The 16,026-nt window shown below is 37.5% G+C and overlaps 1 protein-coding gene across 1 annotated transcript; it reads left to right on the plus strand.

Moving 5' to 3' along the window:
* Positions 1–13,507: 13,507 nt before the first annotated feature.
* On the plus strand, positions 13,508–14,798 carry LOC145050085 (uncharacterized). Its single transcript, XM_078998393.1, has 3 exons — positions 13,508–14,090; positions 14,184–14,356; positions 14,772–14,798. Exons 1-3 carry the CDS (start codon positions 13,508–13,510, stop codon positions 14,796–14,798), a joined length of 783 nt encoding a protein of 260 aa, XP_078854519.1.
* The last annotated feature ends 1,228 nt before the right edge of the window (positions 14,799–16,026 follow it).

A 16,026-nucleotide genomic window follows, 5' to 3' on the forward strand; every position in this document is an offset into this window, starting at 1 on the left:
CACAGGAGATGTGCCCGACATAATTCCGATTTCTGAGTTAAGGTTGGATGAAAACAAGAGGTTGATCGAAGAACCTGAGGCAATCGTTGACCGTAAGACTATGAAGTTACGACGCAAGATGGTCGATTTAGTGCTTGTGCGCTGGAAACATACGAATGGACCAAATCTCACTTGGGAAACGGAGAGTGACATGATGAGTCGCTACCCGCAGTTGTTTGGTGATATGTGATTCCGGGGACGGAATCATCCTAAGAGGGAGAGAATTGTAACACTCGTGTTTCTAGCCTAGGCATTTATATTGAGTTGATAGTCTAGGTTAACCATTGTAACTCATTTTGAAGAAATGAAAAGGAGTTATGTGAATATTATGTGAATTATGTGTTTTATGCATAAGTATTAGGGCTTAATTAATTAAGAATAAAAATAAGCGTCAAAATTAAAGTGTGAGATAAGCCCGATATCTTTACATAAAGTTGTAGTGGTCGAAACAAGGATTTCGGGGATATAAAGAATACCAAAATCCGAGTTATAACGAAGAAGTTATGACCTGTCGAAGTTTCGCGACAAAACCGGCACGGTGCTGAATGTCGTAAAAAGTGAGTTTTTGATAAACTACTTTTTAGCCTTAGTAATCTAAACGAAAGTTGTAGTATTCGTTAAACCGAGAAGTTCGATAAAAAGAACGCCCAAATCTGACTTCGTATGAGGAAGTTATGATTTTTCGAAGTTTCAGCGTAGCAGTAGACAGCTAAAAACTCGAATTTTAGATCGAGCGATTTTTAGCCGACACAACCTAAACGAGAATTGAAGGTCTCGTCATTAGGAGCACAACGGTAAAAAGTCTGACGAAAACGGACGTCGGATGAAGAAGTTATGAATTTTTAACGGATTTCCTGTCCCGGTCTGTTAAAAATAATAATATAAAAATTAAAGTCAAAATTAGCCGACGAAGTCTAAACGGAAGTTGTAGATCGTAATTTTAGCTACGCGTGCATATAAAGAACGTCAAAAACGGAGCTCGTATGCGAAAGTTATGGATTTTAGAAGTTTTGGCACGAAAACCGAGAAATTTCGCATAGTCACACAATTGCCACGTCACCCTCGCTTAGAAAGTGACACGTGTCCTGCTGAGTCACCTGGCTGCTGAGTCATTAGGCTGCTGAGTCACCGAGGCTGCTGAGTCATGCGAGCCACGTGTCCTCTTCTAATTCGACCGAGGAGGAGGCCCAATCCGAAGCAGCCAGCTCCCCAGCCGAAGCTTCGCCCAGCTGCCGCGTGTGTCCGAGCCTCGCATAGCCTAGCTCCGAGTCTCGCAGGTGCGCCAGCAAGCCGCGGTCCACTTAGAAGCTGCCAGCGAGCCCTCGCAGGTGCGAGCCATGTGCGAGCCATGCGAGCCTTCGCCTGCGAGCCTTCTCAGCCATTGGATCAGAAGCTTCTCAGCCGTCCGATCAGAAGCTTCACCCTATAAATAGAAGGCTGCGAGCCTTCTCGGATATTTTTAAGAAATTGCCACTTTTAGCCCCTTTCTCCATATTTTCTTCATCTTAACATCCCGCAAAGCCCCGGTATCAATTGTAAAGCCCGGAATACCCCACGAAGAGCCCGAGAAGCCCGGAAAATTTATCTTTTCGGTTTCGAAGCCCGACCTTTCGCAGAGCCCGGTTTCTCAATAAAACTCCCGGTTTTATTAGAAACGATCATTTTAGGAAACGAATTGTTGCCCGATTTTCACCAAAATAAGTGAGTGTGTAGTTACTTTCAATTTACACATAGATATGAAGTATTTACCCTGGAATACGTGTTATGTGTAAATATATTAATTGTTTGACTGAGGTGACTGTTGAATTGATGTTTTATACAAGTTTTAAACTGTATATGCTTTTTTATCTACAAAATATGTTGGGTAGAACATGGGTAGATGAAATAGTGGGTATGATGAAAGGTGAGTTGGATAAAGGAGATGATCAATAATATTGATCATGAGTTGAGGGTGAGTGGTGAAAATTTGAGAGAATCACTTACCCAAATTGTTGGCCCCCGTCATTCAGTAGAGTATGGATGACAACCATGGACTATTCTAGACAGTCTATGGAACACTAGCAGGCCCGCAACCTGTAGGTGTAATGAACTATATGTTCATTTGCTGTACTCTAAAACCCATTGACATGTATTGCAGGAGAGAACACCTGTAAATAATACTGTCGATAAATGAGAGCTATGGACTTAGCACATGTTGAATAAACTTTGGCAGCTATGGAATTAGTGCCCGTTGTATAAACCCGGTCACGAGGTGACTTTGTGTCTATTCCTTAGGATGAATCCTTAGGAAGGAGTGATAGTTGATTCTTAGGGTAAACCCTTAAGAAATAAATAAAATAATGGGGTTTAGGGTAGTTAGGTTGATTGATTGATGTATAAACATAATAAATTTATGTATTGTGGGTTGAAAACCCTATATGCTCACCAGGCTTCCAAGCCTGACCCACTCAGTTGTTTATATTACAGGTAGAGGACCCCGAGCATAGTCGGATGATGATGATGAGTGAATTTTGGATTATAGGCCAGTAGTTACAAATAATTGTCGTAAGGCTTATAATGTCTTGTTTATGCTTTTGATCTGTATTGGAACATGACATCCCGAGGTTTTGATATAAAAAGAAATGATATATTTCTTAAAGAAAGGTTTTGACAAACTTTTATCATATTTTGTTTTGGGGACCAACTCCGCAACATCTTTTTTAAAGATTTCTCTGATTTGATTTTTAAAAAGCATAAATTAAATCGGTCTTTTCTGGCCGAGAAATTTGGGGATGTCATAGCCTAATCATACGAAATAAACACTCAACATCAACAAATTTCCCAAGGCTAGACCATTCCCTGTCTTAGCACTATCAGGAGGGTACAAGACCATTTTACCCCTCTCATGGCGCAAATACCCTAAAGTTGACCAAACCCTAAATGTCAACAAATGTCAACCATCCGGGTTACGCTGCGCGTACCAAATATGTACGTTGGGCGTACCCGGTGCCTTCACAGAATCGGGTTGCGCCACCGCCTACGCTGTGTGTACTGGGATTATGCCTAGCGTAAATCCCGGTTCAGCCATATTGAGTATTTTGGTCTTAAACGGTTATGGCAAGAAATCATATTCCAGATCTGACATCTCTAAGGTTCCTTACTCCATAAAGTTGAAACCTTTAAGCCTTGCATGGCTGTAAAGATCATCTATCACTCAAAACACCTTTCCTCTTTCCATATTAAGACCCTAACCCATGCATTACTCAATATCCACGACCAAGATTGGACTTTTATGAACCCTCAACACATATTACACTGGGGAAGGCCAGATCTAGGCTTATGGAGACTCTTTGCACACAAAATCTCCAACATTGAACCAAAAACCCTAAAATGGGTCCAAAAAGCAAAACTCTTGGAGGACATGGAAAGCTTTAAGCTTTTTACCTCAAAAGGGATCTCCAACCACTGTAGAACTTAGATCTACTCTTGCTCTTGCACTTCTAGCTCCAACAATGGCTTCTGCTTCTCTTTCTTCACCTCAAAAGGTACCTGCAAGCTCAAGAACACACACACAAGCTAAAACATGGATTTCTACACTCTAAGGGCTCACTCAAGGGGGTATGGTGGCTGGGGCAAAGGACTAAACATTCCTTTTTTTAGTGCACAAGCCAGAAATTAGGGTTTGCATCTGGGCACACTATGCCCAGCGTAACCCTGGGTACACCCAGCGTACCCGGGCGAGTCCGCGTTAAAAATAAGCACGTACTCACAACCAACATACAACTTTAAGGGACTCATCTTGCCAACTCTCAAAATAGAAGGGTTATAAATCTTACCTAAATTTCGAGCTGTTACATATGCACTCTATGTATATTTATGATCCTTACTTTGTGACCTAGATCGATTGAACATAATTTTCAATGATTCTCTTTTCACACTCCCAAATCCTTATCGAAAATGTAAGAATTCCAAATTCCTATCATTTACCGAAATCTGTTAGATTTTAAACTAATATGCATTTCCATATTCCCATTTTGACTATCATTTCTGAACAAGAGTTGGCTCCTTTTCAGAGTATGTCAATATGGTCCTTCCAAAATTTAACACTATACTTCCAACTGTCCCTGAGCAACCAATCTATAGTAAGGCTTAGATTGTTCTTGATAATTGCTTAATCATTTTAGTCATATCCAATTCTAGATTTTTCCCCTTTAATACCCAAAGCATTTGGAAAATTTAGAAATGATGAATATTATAGCACATGCAATCGATTCCATATCCGAAGCATATGGGACATGATTGATGATGTCTCATATACAGACTTGATACTAGCCCAATCCTTTTGCTATAATATTTCTATTTGCCAAGTTCTCATAATTCAGATTATGAAAAAAGGGATGCCGTAATCATAATCGAATTTTAAAATGCAAATAATGGACTCATATATAGAATTTCCTTATGATGAGCCATTCCAACACAAAATTCATATATATATATATATATATATATATATATATATATATATATATATATATATATACATATCCTTGACTAAAGATGATTAAAACCTCAATCTAAGCTTTTAATATTGAAATGAAGTATAATTTCCTCTCCCTTAATTATAGCAAAACAACTTTTCCCAATTGAAACCTTTTGTTTTCTATAATTAACATTGCTAATCTTGCAATACTCATTATAATTTTCATGATCCCACTAACATGATGATTAATAGCATAAAACTTATGCTCCTACTGGCTTTGACATGTACTCAGAAAACATGCGGACTTCTAGAAAAACAATACTTTATTGAATTTCTAAACAAAGTTTATATTTCTGATACTAGATTCCTTTGATAAAACTTTATCAATATCATACACCTTATCTTATATAGCTCACAGATGTGTCTAAACAATTTAAGAACTATGAAAAGGGATGCCGTAATCATAGTCTCAATTGTATAAATCTTGTCATTTCTCATAAGTCCATGTTAGTGTACCAGTTAACCACGGACGCTCCACTAATGACTTTGAGAATGCAAAGATCACAATTGCTATCTTACTTAAAATCTACTTGGTGGAAGTGTGTCCTCACCATTTTCATGAATCGGAGTGAAACCTTATGACACTTAGATTTTATGGTGAAAGTGTTCTTATCCAAACTCATATGGACTGAATTCAATCTTACTTTATTGCCACCTGGCAGCACAAGGGATTGCCATTGCTTCCAGGTTGTTATGCAACCAATTGAGAACATGTAGAACTCAAATGTATTGTCAACTTTACTGGAACGAGCACAGAAACGTCAAGACAATAGGCTATAAGCCTCTAGTCGGGTGCTAGTGATGAACTAAAGGGTTTTATTCTTGATTAGTTCTTGAAACTATTTCAGGATCTTTTTGACTCCCACTGTCTTCTTGACCTGTAAGACTTTCTTTTCAAATAGTCAAGAGATAGTGTGAATTCTGATCAAGAGAAACACTTCACACAATTGGCCTTAGTTGGTCTTTGTTTTATCCAAAACATCACAACTTACAAATTTCAATTGTACTAGAGTAGACACTTTTTACTCTTACATGTGACTAGTGTTAATAAACCTTCTTTTAAGATATGTCACTCAACTTACAGTCTTGGAGTATGACTCTAAGACTTGTTTTGGAACGAAGTATGACTCATCTTCTTAATTTAACCATTTCAACAATTCATGACTCCTCTTCTTAGCCATAAGAATGCACTAAGATTTCCTTAGAGGAATAATTGTGACATGATTTCTAAATCATTAAGATGAGCACAAAACATGATACTAAATTACTCTCCCATCTTTTCAGATTTGAGAAACTTTTATCTTTCTGCCTAATTTGATTCTTCTCGTCTGTTCTGTCATACATCGAAACTTTTCCAATGCTTCAGAATTATACTCAAACTTGTAAGAATAACCATATTTACTAAACTTTAGTAAATCATGACGAATAGTCTTATCGATCTTTTGTGGTCGACTTGATCAGTGCACCAGAATGTGTACTCGATCCCTTAGTCCTTCACTTGACTCGCATATACATGTGAACAAGGAATTTATCTTAATTTTTCAAAGATGAAAATTCTCATTCATCATCCTATACAACTTGCATGATTTCCAAGTTTCTACCCATCTGAAACCTTGGGTGATGAGAATCTTTCCTTATTTGGTAATTATGACACTACCACAAACGAACGAATCAACCCCATTTTTCCAATATTGCTATCAATGGAAACATGTAAACAACCATTTTTCACATATTGCACTGTAAGGATATTTAAAATAAATATAAAATTAAAACCTTTTTATTTTATTTCAAAACTTTGCGGAAAAAAACTTATCCTTACAGTGCAAATGCACATGAAAAACTTGTTGTAATCTATTCCTAAGAAATATATCATAACTCCTAAGCAACAAATCAAAAATTCTGATCACCGAACCATGCGATCGAAATCCATCTTTGCGATCAGAATTAGCATATACTTCCTTTAATTTTCTTCACTTTTATTTGATTCTGAAACCATCAACATGTGACCCAGTCACATCATGTAATAAGAATGTCATAATATAAACTTAATAGAGTTACTTGATCAACCTTATGATCTTTCAGGTAAATAGGCAGCTTCGTAATCAATGCCCCTTCCTTTGGCAATAGACACATATGGACCCTTTGGTAGGATTCTCTCAGACTTAGCCATTCTCTTTACCATTTGTTCAACTGAGTTGACTATGGTCGATCCCTTTCCATTTGGAAGAGAAAGCTTTTACTGGGTATCCAATTTACCATTATGAATGTCCATCAAAGGTTTAAGAAGTTGATCTACTAATCAGATTTGCTCTAACAGTATTGCAAATCATTGCTGATTAAGAAACACAAAGCAAATAGATAAAATCCTTAAGGGTCATGTAATAGTAATTTACACAGTAGTCCATAAAGAACATACTATGTGACTTAGAAATTGTTTGAACATCCAACTTTCTTAAGACTTTGACACCCAACTCTCCCGACTTGTCAATATGTGACTTCATCTCCAAGATGTGAGCACACATAGACTTTGCCTGCCAATAGGGCTTGAGTGACCTTGAACTTATGGGTTAGGGAGAATTATTGGAGGAGGTAGAGGAAGTAAAGTTCCAAGAGATTTCGGATGATCATAGACGTCTGAGGAAAACATCTTTTGGGAGATATTCAAGATAGTTGATTCAAAGTCCTTAATATAACTCCCAATATGAAATATTAAGGCTAGGACCCAACACAATATTTTATAACATGGAAGAGGGATTCCATAATCCAAGATATAGAATATTTGAAGGTAGGTGAATGACTATTCACTAATTTCCACCATGAAAACGAAATAATTTATTAGGTTTTAATTGGTTTTGAAAGTCCTAGATCTTTTGAGATTCATTGAACTTTTCAATGGCATGTTTTAATCTCGAGTGTGCCCTTCAGGTTTTGTGACTAGGATGCCGAGGGTCACAACACAAGGTGTGAAGTAACCATGCAAATTACTTGGTACTCTTAAATGTTTATCACCCAACCGATATGCCAGTTAACCACACAGGCTCCATCGACATATGATAAGCTTTAAGAAACCCTTTTCCTACCTTGTTAAATCAAGCTAGTGTGCCGGTTAACCACACGCGCTCCACTAACCAACTTAAGCAAAGTGCAAAGTGTAATTGCATGGGTTAACATCTTATTCACATTTTCCTAAGTAACTATGATTTGGAATTTATAAGTGCTTAGTTACTTAGTATTTATCATTAATACTTTTAATGAAGGGAGAATTTTAGTCCTTTTACTACCCGTTCGGCTAACAACCCTTCACTAGTCAAGGAAGCGGTGGGTGAGGGTGGACACCCATTAAACTGCAATTTTATAGGCAGTAACCTTATACCCCTCTTATAGACCGACTTCGTGAATAAGGCCTACTAACGGTAAGACTGACTTGCTCTTATACATATGTATATACCATTAACTTATAATATTATAAAGTATAAGGGTTGAATTTTAACTTTTAAAATACTAAGGGCTTAATTTGGAATTAAAATATTCATGAAAGAAAACTTTTCAAATTCCAAAACATGAGGGCAAGTTTTGAACTATTCAAAAACTTTTCAATTCCATAACTTATGTCTTTAAAGTAGTTTTAATTAAAAAAACTCTTCAAGTTCCACAACTTGAGGACAAGTTATGGAAGACCATAAACCATTAAAGAATGTGATTGTTCTTTATTCATAACATATGGAAATATTTATGAGCTTTATGAATCTTAAATGTGACTTTTCATCTTACATGAGGACAAGTTACAAAAACAGATTTTAGAATCAACTCTTAGATTAATTTGGATTTAAAACAATAATTTCACATAACATTCCTATTAATCTAAGCAACTCATAAGAACACGATAATTCATTTAAACTCTTTCATGTAATTAGCCTATACAATAAACTAATACAAAACACGAATCTAATTACAATTATCTTTGAAATTGGATTAGAATGAACATTACCACATCAAAAACAGGTTTATAGGTTCAAAAACAAATTAGGGTAATGATTCTTGTTCAATTCCAGCCTTAAAAGTCGAAAATAAGCTGTCAGGGGGTCCTACTCGTCGAGTGTATGAACTTACTCGACGAGTATGATGAGTTTCCTCATGGACTCGGTGATCCCATCAGTGGAATCGGCGAGTCCAGTGCCCAGACAGCCCAAAAATCGATTTTTCCAGCATTTTTCAGCACTTTGCATCAAGTATAATTGAAAACAAGCCTAGGCTTTGATACTACTATTGGGTATATGAGCATTCTAACACTCCTAAGTGTACATGCATCCCTAAATACCTTGGATCTGTGTTTTCTCTATTATGCATGAAAATATGAATATTCCAAGGTATTACCCTATCTAGCATACAATCTTTGATACTTGGGTAATAAAAACATGTTAGAAGACATACCTTTTTATGTAGCTTGATTCCTTGATGCTTAAGAGCCTAGTGCCCCAAGTGTAAAACCTCAAATGGCTCACACAACATCATCAACACTTGGAATAACCGTAAAAAGAAGACAATCTATCTCAAATCGGCTAGCCCTCATATATGTATCACTAGTTCCAATTTCTTGAGCTAAAGGGGTCCTTACCTATTCCTTATGCTCCTTATGGCTACACCATGTAACTCATGACTTTACCTATTCCTGATGCTCCATTGGTTTTAACCTCCATGGGGTATCCATGGATCACCACATGGGTTAAACCCAACATAAGGAATCATGGATCATAAGCCCACATATATAAGAATGAATGATTTACACAATCAATCCCCATATATTTAATTAGTCTCTTTTTGATCACTAAATTAAGTCCAAATGAATTATTGATCAATACTAATTAAATAACATGATTTCATATTAATATATTAGAACTTATAATATATTAATATGTCACAAATGTCCTCTTCTCATAAAACTGTCTATCCAAATGTTTCGATGGCATGCAACCCAAATGGACCATACCGGGTCGGGTCAAGTATCTACCAAATATAGTTATGGACATAGACACTAATCTAACAATTATAATATTTGGGAAAAGCGGAAAGTCGAGTCCAAGGTTTATTGAACCATTCAAAGTTCTTTAGAGGATTGGGAACCAAGCTTACAGGCTGGAGTTGCCAGAAGAACTAGATGGTATTCATAACACTTTCAATGTGTGTTGCTTGAGGATGTTTACGGTAGAAGTTCCTGATAAGGATGGATGAAAATAAGAGGCTAATCAAAGAGCCTAAGCCAATTGTTGACCAGAAAACTAAGAAGTTTTGACGCAAGATGGTCGACTTAGTAGTTGTGCGATGGAAACATTCGAATAGGCCAAACCTCACCTGGGAAACAGAGAGTGATTCCGGGAAAGAATCATCTTAAGGAGGAGACAATTGTAATGCCCATGTTTCTAGTCGAAGCATTAATATAAGGGTGTAATAGTTACGGTCAACAATTATAATCTAATTTGAAGTAATAAACAGAAATTATTTGAATATGACGTGAATTATGTGATTTTATGTGCATTATACTTATTTATAAGATATAATAAAAATAAGAATCAAAATTAAAATAATAGATTGGCCCAATATCTATTAGGAAAGTTTTAGTGATGGGGACAAGGATTCTGAAGATATAAAGAATGCAGAAATCTGAGTTCTAACAAAGAAGTTATGAGCTTTCGAAGTTTCTCGACAAAACCGACAAGACACCGGGAATCGTAAAATGTGATTTTACGATAAAGTACTTTTTAGCCTTAGAAATCTAAATGAAAGTTATAGTGTACGGCTCCACCTACGCGTGGATATAAAGAACGTCAAAAACAGGGCTCGTACACAAAATTTGTGACCATCCGAATATATAGTTGTTTGAGAGCATGACACGTGTCAGAATCCCTAATCTGACTGGACTCACGATGTGAGCATAAATTCTCATGATGTGAGGAGTCAAATGGACACTTTTCAAGGCATGAATGCAGATGGAAAGTCTACAAAACGATAAGTCAAAAGCTCATGACGTGAGCATGCATTCTCACGACATGAGGAATCAAACGGACACCTTCCAAAACTAGGGACACAAATAGCAAGTCAACCGGTTGAGAAGGCATGGATCACGACGTGAGCATGTGTGGCTCATGACGTGAGAGACCAAAAAGCTTCCTATAAATAACAAGTTCGACCCTAAGCTTCCTTACACCAAATTCTTTCTCTCTCTCTCTCTCTCTATTTATCTATCTCGTTTGTTGAGGGCGTTCCGCGTTCCGAGTCGGATGATCACGAACCGCTGACCATTTCTAGTTAGATTCTATCAAAGCACGTTGTTGAGTATTTTAGTGTTGCGTCTTGGTCCTTTTGGTTTTGTAATCGGATTGGACTTGTCCATCCGTAGTTATCTAGAATAATTTCCTTTTATCTAGATAAGTTGTTAGGGTTTTATTATAAATATATTCATGCATGTATGCGTATAAAAAGAGAATAGTCGATTACATTGATTCTTGTAACCCTAATATACCTCTACAGATTGAAGTTCTTTATGGAGCTCTTCTGGGGTATCTTTTCATTAATCATTCAACAAATTCAGTGCAATTCTTGTGTTCTTCATTACGTTCTTATTTATATTTTGCTTAGAATCATACGATCCTGATAGAACATTGTTCTAACAATTGGTATCAGAGTGGGAGATTGTGTGTTCAATACACTTTATTTCTGTATTCTCAAATCTTTAGGGTTTCCGCTTTTATCGAAGTCGTCATCTTCTTAATGACGACTACTCAATTTTTGATAAAACCCTAATCCCAAGTTTACAAGTAAGATTCTAGCAGCTCACCTGTCTCACGACGATACGCATACAAACCCAATTAACATCTCAAATAGCATCAGATCTACAGCTAGAGTTCCCATACTCTACACTCAAGACTACGAAGTGTGGGCTCATCACTTTGAAGATTACGTGGTTGGATCTGAAGTTAAGGGCTATCTCATCTGGGAAGCTATCATTCTTGGACCGTTTGTGCATTCAGAAACAAACACGATCTTTAAGACTCATAAGGATTACAATAAGTTGGTGACAGATGTTCAAAAGATGCCACAAGATGATAAGGACAAGATCCTGTGTAATGTTAAGGCCATGCGAATGATAAGATTCGCCTTACAATATGACACTTTTCGGCTTGTAGGATCATGCACAACTGCTAAAGAGATCTGGGATAGGTTGACGGAACTTTACTCAACTGATGACGATCTGGAACACTCCATTCAAACTTTGTTGTTGTCAGAATTTGGTGTTTTTGAACAGAAACCTGAAGAGAAGCTCATTCAGACCTTTGATTGGTTCAATCATCTTTTAAGTAAGATGATCAAGCATGGAATTAAGAGAAAGCTGATCGAGCAGAAAGTTACATTCATGAACGGGCTCAGACCAGAATGGATGGCTGTGGTTTCCACTGTGAAAGCGCATGAACAGTTCAAATCCTACTCACTTGCGAAACTAGTTGGGATACTAAAGTCACATGAAAGTATTGTAACTAAGGAGGTGAAAGTGGTCTCTGGCATGGGATCGCTGGCTCTTGTCTCTAAAGGAAAAAGCGCTGTTGAGGAAGAAGAAGAGTCAGACATGTCAGAATGTGATCTTACAAGTGAGGAGTATGCTTTAATGATAACAAATCCAAAGAAATTCGCAAGAAGAAAATTCCCCACCAATAAGAACCGAAATTGGCAGGGAAGTTATAGTTCTAAGAAAACAAAAGACGAACCGAAAGTCTCTTCTCAAAAGGTGGAAGAGAAAAAGGAAAAATAGCTTGTAGGAGACTCTGGATACGACTGCAACTATTGTCACGGCAAGAACCACTTTGCCAAAGATTGAATGTTAAGAAAGATGGCTGAAAAGAGAGAGGGTGAAGATGATGAAGCGTATTACATGCGTAAATTAGAAGAAGTCTAGAAGAAAAAGGCTTCCAACAGCTCGATGAATGCACTAATTGTACAAGAAAATGCAGGGGAAGATGAGTTCGGTGGAATAGAAGTCTGAGTTCAGTGGAATAAGAGCTTTCTCTTCCAAATGGAAAGGGATCGACCATAGTCAACTCAGTTGAACAAATGGTAAAGAGAATGGCTAAGTCTGAGAGAATCCTACCAAAGGGTCAATATGTGTCTATTGCCAAAGGAAGGGGCATTGATTACGAAGCTGCCTATTTACCTGAAAGATCATAAGGTTGATCAAGTAACTCTATTAAGTTTATATTATGACATTCATATTACATGATGTGACTGGGTCACATGTTGATGGTTTAAGAATCAAATAAAAGTGACGAAAATTAAAGGAAGTATATGCTAATTCTGATCGCAAAGATGGATTTCGATCGCATGGTTCGGTTCCTTAAACAGAAATCAGACGCAACTCCCAAGCTGAAGATGTTCATCAAGCAAGTAGAAGTTCAATTAAAGAAGACAGTGAGAAACATCAGAAGTGACAATGGGTTGGAATTCAAAAACAAGGATTTCGAAGACTTTCTGGCTGATAAGGGAAAAACACACAATTTTTCGGCTCCTTATACACCACAGCAAAATGGGATTGTTGAAAGACGAAACCGATCGCTGTGTGAAGCAGCTAGAACCATGCTCAATTATGCCTCTCTGCTTCTATACTTTTGGGCGGACGCCATTGCTGCTGCCTGTTATACTCAGAATCGGTCCCTGCTCAACAAGAGATTCTCGATAACTCCTTATGAGATCTTAAACAACCGGAAGCCAAACGTCAAGTTTTTCCACATTTTCGGTTCCAGATGCTTAATCTTCATTTCTAAAGAAAACCGAAATAAGTTTCATGTTAAAGCCGATGAAGGGATCTTTCTGGGTTACTCTCTGTCATCAAAAGCATACTGGGTGTTGAACAAGCGTTCTAAAAGAATAGAAGAAACTTATTATGTCACCTTTGATGACAATTACATGAAGAAAGTTCAAAGAACAGAAGACGCTTCAGGAGACATCTTTCCGGAATCTGGACAGGTCTCAGTTCCGATAACCAACCTGTTTGATGAATACATTCGGTTATTTGATGAACCAGAAAAGGCAATCCATTCGGAGGCAACAACAGCAGATAACAAGGTAGATAATTTGAAGAAAGTAATAGATGAAGCTGCCAAATCAATGGACACCGAAACACCTATTCCCAAACCATCATCTAGTCCTTCAAACACCGATTCAACATTCCAGGGGAAGAATCACAATTCCGCCCCAATATCTACTAGTACATCTCCCACTCAAACACCTGAACCAAAATCAACAGGTGATAGTCCAATCGAGAGGGAGATACCCACTGCTGATTCTGCTGAAGACACAGGCTTCACTTCGCCAGTCGAGGGGGAGAAAACAAGTGATAGTTCAACTGACAAAGGTGAAGGAGATCAGTCAGATATTGAAGTTGAAGTTGAAGCAGAACTAAATCCAGAATATGGTCCAAGCTATACTCCACTAGCAAAATGGACAAAAGACCATCCCAAAGAGCAAATTATTGGAGGATCGTCCGAAAGTGTTCTTACTAGATCTCAAGTGAAGGCGAAACAAACAACATTATTCTCTAAAGTGGAATTCTGCATGTTTAACTCTTTTATCTCCAAAATAGAGCCGAAAACCATAAATGATGCACTTGATCATTCTGATTGGGTTCAAGCAATGCAGGATGAGCTCAATGAATTCGAACGAAACAGAGTTTGGAGATTGATTCCTACACTGAAAGATGCCTCTGTTGTCGGCTTGAAATGGGTGTTTAGGAATAAGTTGGACAAAGAAGGGAATGTCATTCGTAACAAGGCTCGGTTGGTTGTAAAAGGCTATTGTCAAGAAGAAGGGATTGATTATGAAGAAACTTTTGCTCCTGTAGCAAGGTTAGAGTCTGTTCGAATTTTTCTAGCATATGCCGCTCACAAGAAATGGATGTCAAATGTGCATTCTTGAATGGAGAATTAGAAGAAACTGTCTATGTTGAGCAACCACCTGGTTTTGTGAATGAAAAGTACCCGGATCATTGCTATGTGTTGGATAAAGTTGTCTATAGGCTAAAGCAAGCACCAAGAGCCTGGTATGAAACGCTTACTCGCTTTCTAAAAATGTCAAAGTTTAAACAAGGTTCGGTTGATCCAACCTTCTTTCGAAAGAAGGAAGGCGAACATTTAATGATTGTTCAGATTTATGTCGATGATATCATCTTCAGTTCAACGAATCCAAGCTTAACCGCTGAATTCAGAACGTTAATGGAGACTAAATTTGAAATGAGCACAATGGGTCCAATTAACTTTTTCCTCGGTTTGAATATTAGACAGGGACCAGAAGGTATCTTTATAAACCAGGAAGCATACACCAAAAATCTGCTGACTAAATTTGGAATGAAGGGTGATTCAAAAGTAAAGGTTCCTATGGCATTCGGCACCAAGCTAACACCATCATTAGAGAAACCGGCTGTGGATATAACTCTTTATCGAAAAATGATAGGATCTCTTATGTATCTAACAACTAGTAGACCGGATATCATGTTTTCTGTTTGTTATTGTACCAGGTTTCAAGCTAATCCAAGAGAACCTCACATGCTTGCCGTGAAGAATATTTTTCGATATCTGAAAAAGACTTCATCTCTCGGTCTCTGGTATCCTGCCAGATCTGGATTCTTCATACAAGCCTTTTCAGATGCTGATCTTGGAGGATGTGGACTGGAAAGGAAAAGCACTATCGGAGGATGTCAATTCCTTGATGGAAAACTTGTTAGTTGGCAATCAAAGAAACAAACCTGTGTTTCCTTATCCACAGCAGAAGCTGAATACATTGCTGCCGCATTATGTACCTCTCAGGTTGTTTGGATTCAAAGTTAGTTAAGAGATTATGGGCTGAGTATGAAAAAAGATCCCTCTTTACTGTGATTCTGAAAGTGCAATCAGGATTTGTCATAATCCAGTGCAACATTCGAAAACCAAGCACATTGCACTTAGGTATCATTTCATCAAGGATCACGTAGAAGACGGGAACGTAGAAGTACATTTTGTTCGTTCTGCTGATCAACTGGCTGATATCTTTACTAAAGCCTTACCAGAAACAACATTTAATAAAATCCTACAAGGTTTGGGTATGATGGAAGGAGAGTCGGTACCGAATCCTCAAATCTCTCTTTAAAATTTAGACAACCGAAACAGACAGACCGCTTGGTCTATCTCTGCTCTAGATTTTTAAGGAACCGAAATGCACAGACCGCTCTGTCTATTTCGGCTCCGTAATTCTCCGGAATAGAGGAAATTGTGTGATCGGTCTCTTTTGCTTCTCTCATTAATAAGATAAGGTTTCGATTGTATATTTTGTAAATCTTTCTGTTTTTATTCTTTTTCAGAAAAATTTCAAAAATCCAAAAATATTTTATCTTTCTGTTTTTATCTTTTTCAGAAAAATTTCAAAAATCCAAAAATATTTTATCTTTCTGTTTT

Source organism: Lactuca serriola, chromosome 5, assembly GCF_051521515.1.
Source record: "Lactuca serriola cultivar US96UC23 chromosome 5, Lser_US96UC23_V15, whole genome shotgun sequence".
Classification (NCBI taxonomy): domain Eukaryota; kingdom Viridiplantae; phylum Streptophyta; class Magnoliopsida; order Asterales; family Asteraceae; genus Lactuca; species Lactuca serriola.